This window comes from Lolium perenne, chromosome 4, assembly GCF_019359855.2.
Source record: "Lolium perenne isolate Kyuss_39 chromosome 4, Kyuss_2.0, whole genome shotgun sequence".
Lineage (NCBI taxonomy): Eukaryota > Viridiplantae > Streptophyta > Magnoliopsida > Poales > Poaceae > Lolium > Lolium perenne.
The window spans coordinates 95,657,555-95,662,518 of record NC_067247.2 but is presented as its reverse complement, the minus strand read 5'-3'; the positions used below and the strand labels follow the sequence as shown (position 1 = coordinate 95,662,518).

General features: G+C 47.9%; 1 protein-coding gene across 3 annotated transcripts; it reads right to left on the bottom strand.

Moving 5' to 3' along the window:
- Window positions 1-363: 363 nt before the first annotated feature.
- On the bottom strand, window positions 364-4,588 carry LOC127293365 (protein SOSEKI 3). Of its 3 annotated transcripts, none has more exons than XM_051322962.2 (7): window positions 4,481-4,588; window positions 3,990-4,208; window positions 3,818-3,887; window positions 3,609-3,724; window positions 2,576-3,512; window positions 997-1,322; window positions 364-887 (listed from the first exon to the last, which is right to left on the bottom strand). In XM_051322962.2, the coding sequence occupies exons 2-6, from the start codon at window positions 4,147-4,149 to the stop codon at window positions 1,025-1,027; spliced, it is 1,581 nt and encodes a 526-aa protein (XP_051178922.1). In that variant the 5' UTR covers window positions 4,150-4,208; window positions 4,481-4,588; the 3' UTR covers window positions 364-887; window positions 997-1,024. The 3 variants fall into 3 exon arrangements, with proteins under 3 accessions (XP_051178922.1, XP_051178921.1, XP_071674799.1); XM_051322961.2 differs by having other exon boundaries at window positions 3,990-4,406; window positions 4,481-4,544; XM_071818698.1 differs by lacking the exon at window positions 4,481-4,588 and having other exon boundaries at window positions 3,990-4,413.
- Between the last annotated feature and the right edge of the window lie 376 nt (window positions 4,589-4,964).

The following is a 4,964-nucleotide window of genomic DNA, read 5'->3' as shown; positions in this document are numbered from 1 at the left end:
GGATTTATCCTCCAATCCTTAACATTAATTGTATATTGGTTATTTTATGGTGAAATATTTTTCAACGTTTCGTTACGAATCAAGTGGCAACACATACATGTTATGTACTCCCTCCGTTTCGGCATAAGTGTACCTTTAAAGAAAAAATCTAAGGTTGTACGTTCTTTAGTTTGACTAACTTCATACTAATATCACTAGCACATACACATAAGAACGGAGGGAGTACAAAATAGTAGGCTAGTAGCAACATTTATACGCATACACATAAGAGTGGAGGAACCACATTTAGCTTTCTTTAGATTGACTAACGCATAAGCATAAGTTTACGCCTTAAGCATAGGAAGGGAGGGAGTACAAAATAGTAGCAACGTTTATTACATCAAATTAATATCACTAGCTTCATCTTTCAACCTACCAACAACGTGCCTGAAATATTCTCTAATTTCTCTATTCAGTGTCTTTGTGTTTTTCTCTTCCGAACCGTTACAACTCCCTTTGTTCGGGCCTTTGGGGTCTTCCAAAGACCGTCTTTGTTCTTTCGAGGAGCAGAAGCGCTTATGAGCATGGATTTTCGAAAGCATAAACAAACCATAAGTCTAATGGGCACTTACAACTGGCGATGAAAACAAAATTTCAAAGACATGGAAGAAAGGAAAATAAAGAAAATACACCGAGCAGATTGCAGGCCTAACTTACAACTCTTAGGTCGGAAATACAATGCATTTCTACTTTCTTCAGTAACTTGTCTAAAGAAAACCCTACACCACGCGACCATGATATATTAGCTCCAAGCCTGCAACTGCAAGTCAGGCTTCAGAATTTAACATTCGTCACTGTCATCACATGGCATGGTACACTGGATTACAACGCGGGCTCCCGACGACAACCTGCAAGTATGATTCAGAGTGAAAGCCTCAATACCAAGACCCCATAATAGCATTGCGTTGGATCCTCATAATTTGTAGCAAGGGAAAAATTAAAGCATCGAGTGCATACCCAGTCTACTGACAAAAGGTTGGAGCACTTAACTTTCTTCAATCTTGACGAGCTTCTCCTTATTCTCCTTCCTGAAGGAGTCTATCCTCGCTGTTGCCGGTGCAACCGAGGCGTCGGTGAACCTCTTGCTTCCGCCGTCCCCAGAGGCCAAGCTGGAGTCTGGTCCGGCCGAGGAGCTCCTCCGGCAGTCTGAGATCGGGGAATTCTGCACCTCGTTCTTCGGGTGCAGGAAAGACGACAGTATCGGCGTCAGCGGTAGGCACCTTGAGCGCGATACAGTATCTTCTTCATCAGGTCTTGCGCAGTCACAGAGGGTGTCACTGCCCCTGCAGGTTTGTCCATGGTTAAGAATATAGTGAAGCGGGAAACTGAAAACTCATACTGCTGAACAGCTTGCAACAGGTAAAGCATAACTATTGTGTCAATGGCCGAATTTCCTGTTCAATTCAGACATACGATATATACACTTTTGGATTTTAACAGGGTGAAACAAAAAACATGGCCCAGTCAGGATCGGGATCTACGCATGAACTGCATTTGCAGTAGCAGCCACAGATTGGTCCCTCTATTACAGTGACAATTCTCTAGGATGCCAACAAACTGTTCATGTGTTCAGCAGTATGAAGCAACAGGATATCTGCTAAGTTTTCAGTTGAGCAACTGAAGAATCTTGCCAGCCAACCATGTAGTGTAGTCCTATACATCTGACAAGTAGCTCGTGTTGTGGCCATGAAGAAGTGAACCAGCACAAGATTAAAACTGTAGAATTGGAGTAATGACAAAAAGAGTAGCAGCAGGGCTGCTCTTTTTGGGGCCAAAATCCTCAGGCTTTCAGTAACTCCTGGTTGCAAAAATCTACAGATGTTCTTTATCTTTTAACAGACTTTGCGGAAGTATAAACGTATGGCACTGTCAAAACAAAACTACTAACGTGAAATGGGACAAGTAACATTTCCACTCTCTCTAAGTATGCCTGTTTACTAATTTTGCAATGTCCTGACCTCAGTTTTCTTCAGTAGATTCCCTGTACTTTGTTATTTTGTTTGCTACGCGTATGCCAGGCGCCAGCTGCTTGATGGCAAGATAGGACATAACGTGCAGTGTCGTTGGAACGAAGCTAACTGCAAATGGCCTCCTCTAGAGTCTGGACATCACTAAATGATGAAAAGCAATGGTCCATGCAATCATAAAATCTATATGGTACGTGGTTCCTTTCAATCTCTAAATTGCCTGAGCCTACAGCCAACCCCTTTCTATGGATACTAGATTATGTGCAACGGTAATGCTCTTCAATGAACTAGTGCAAAATTTTAGCTTGATTTCTAAGCTAGCATCTCACTACTACTAAATACAAATGATTTTATAAAATGCACCATCCAATTAATAAATCCTAAGCTGACATGCTAAAGAGCACAAGGACAAAATGCGTCCTACGCTTCAAGACAAGAAAACGTTGCAGAATTAGCTGGAAATTTATACTGATAAGTGAATACCGCCATTGCTCGTAACACAAAATACTCCCTATTATTTAGCCGTAAAAGGTAAAATTCCAATTTGTCAGTCAAGCACTGAACTATACCTTTCTGCGTTGTAGGAAGAAGACCGCTTAAGGACTGAGTGCTTCTCAGCGGGAACGTCTCTCTGCGTCTTAGTCTCAATAATGCTCCCGCTAAAATACTCCTTATCTTCAAATCGCGTCCCTATGAATCTGGGATTCTCTGATAGGTAATCAAGCTCACCCATCATCATGGAGCGAGAAATTAACGGCGAGGGGAACTTCAGGTTCGGGAACCTTGGCTTGTAAGCCCCCACAAGTCCAATATTGTCATGATCTTTCACTGAAAGTGAACCACAAGTGATGAGCTGCATCAGTACATTCGCTGGCCTCAGCTTCGGGCAGGTTGGCACAACAATGTCATCCTCTTCAGGAATTCTGAAGCTATTTGTCGCAGCGTTGTCAGCTCGTATCAACGACTCTAGACTCTCGGACTTTCCATGGGTGGAAGCTATGCTCAGTGGAGTAGGACACTGGGACATGACATCCCTGGAAATCCCCTGGAGCTCTGCTGATCGGCGTGGATAGCTCTGGTTCCGGTACTCGGTAACTTCACGAACCACCGAGTCGTGATCAGTGCTCAGGCTCTTCTTATGCATCTCAGGTACCTTCCGAGCCGATCTTCTCCCAAGGTCATCGGTTTGAGTTGCGGCATCCATCGAGCCGGTGGGCTTGTAAACCCTGAATTCTGCCGGAGTGACGGGGCTAGCCCTTGACATGACAGTCCTCTGAGGCTCGGACTCAGGGGACATGTTCTCCGAGGAGTTGCCCCGGCATGGCGAGGGGGAGCCGTCCTCGTCCGGCGAGGGCACTGAAGGCGCACGCCGTGGCTTGGCTTCTCTAACTGTCACGCTAGGAGGGGAGGAGGAAAATGAAGCCTCCCTTGACAATGGCAACCTTGTACCCTCTTTCAGCCTGCTCTGCTGCTTCTGGTTGCCATTACTACCATGGTAAAACTGACCTGTATATTTAAACAAGCAAAAGTTGACACCACAGTACTGATCAGCACTGAAGCTCACAGTCCATGTTAAGAGGCAAATGGAGGAAAATTGTTTACCTGAAGAAGGTTGGTCCAGGAGCTCGGAGCCCTTGAGCACATACTCGCCGTCGGTGGCCGGGAGGACGAGGTCATCCTCCGCGAGGTCGTGCCACACGAACCCGTTCTTGTAGCTCCTGAAAACGTGCGTATGTTCTTGTCAGGCTCACCAAAATTTCAGAAAACTCAAAATTCGCTACAGAAGAAAACAGAGGATAATATTGGTTTACCTCTTGCAAGACCACGAGTACATGGAGGCCATGCCCTTGCCGCGCACCATGTTGAGGTGGTTGATCACATCTGCGCACCAAAGCAATCAATCAGTCACCAATAAAGAAGTGCTCAGGCAGATTAAACTATACACTGAGGCGTTGGCGTTTCTTTCGGTTGGAAACCACTGACCTCTGAGGTAGAGCCCCTCCGTCGAGGAGGAGGCCGGCACCTCGACGAAGTGCGGGTGCTCGAGGTGGCGGCTCCGCGTGAGGTAGTAGACCACGGGCACCTTCCTGGGCGCCGGCCTCTGCCGCTCCGGGCTCCGCGGCCGCCTCCCTCGGCTCTCCATTCTTCTCCCCACCGAAATCTGTCACGGCAGCTCAAGAATGCCGCCGAAGCGTACGAGGCCTGCAAGATGGCCTAGCCGGCGTCAATTCCAGTCGAAAGCAGAGGTAGGAGAAGGAGCGGGGCGAAGAAGAAGAAGACTAGTGGGAGAGCATGCGTCCATCCAAGGAAAGCGGGACTTTTGTGTGCTGTTCCATCAGCCTCAGGTGGCACAAAATACAAGATCAAGGCCAGAATTGGCTGGCCGGGTGGCTCCAAAATCTGGTAAGTTCCCGGCGAGTAAAAAAAAGAACGGAGGAGAGTACACGGCTACGGTGGCAGCAGGCCAGGTTTACCTCTCCGAGACCGAAGCTTTGGAGAAATCACCGGGCCGGCGTGCGCCTCCAGAACCTGCATTTTCTCGGTAATCAGACGAGAGCAGAGAGACGATGGTTATATGGCAAGAAATTGAATTCGCTAGGTAGGCGGTAGGAGTACCTGGTAGAGGCTCCGGCGGAAATTCAAGCCCGTGTGCTCGCAGCTCGTTCGCTCACTGTCAGTCGGCCACACGAGAGGGGACTGGAGTGGAGAGGGACTAGTGAGGGAGGGCTGACAGCAGGCGCGGCGTGGTGTGGTGGCTCCAGGAACTGCAAACAGCACGAGAAGCCTTTTGTTATTACAGCCAGCATGCTCTGGCAGTGTTGAGCAGGAAGGGCCAAAGGAGGGGTGAGAGAGAGGGAGATAACAATAAGAGGGTACCTCCAAGATTGAAACTTTTCGACAGGCAGCGAGGGTGGGAGATGATAGGGCGTGGGGCGGGGAGGGAGCAGGGGGACGGGA

Excerpts from the sequence above, each read along its gene's own strand:
- LOC127293365 (XM_051322962.2), bottom strand. The coding sequence starts at position 4,149 with ATGGAGAGCCGAGGGAGGCGGCCGCGGAGCCCGGAGCGGCAGAGGCCG. Across the intron at positions 3,888-3,989 it reads GGAGGGGCTCTACCTCAGAG|ATGTGATCAACCACCTCAAC; the intron begins GTCAGTGGTTTC and ends TTTGGTGCGCAG. Across the intron at positions 3,725-3,817 it reads TACTCGTGGTCTTGCAAGAG|GAGCTACAAGAACGGGTTCG; the intron begins GTAAACCAATAT and ends GCACGTTTTCAG.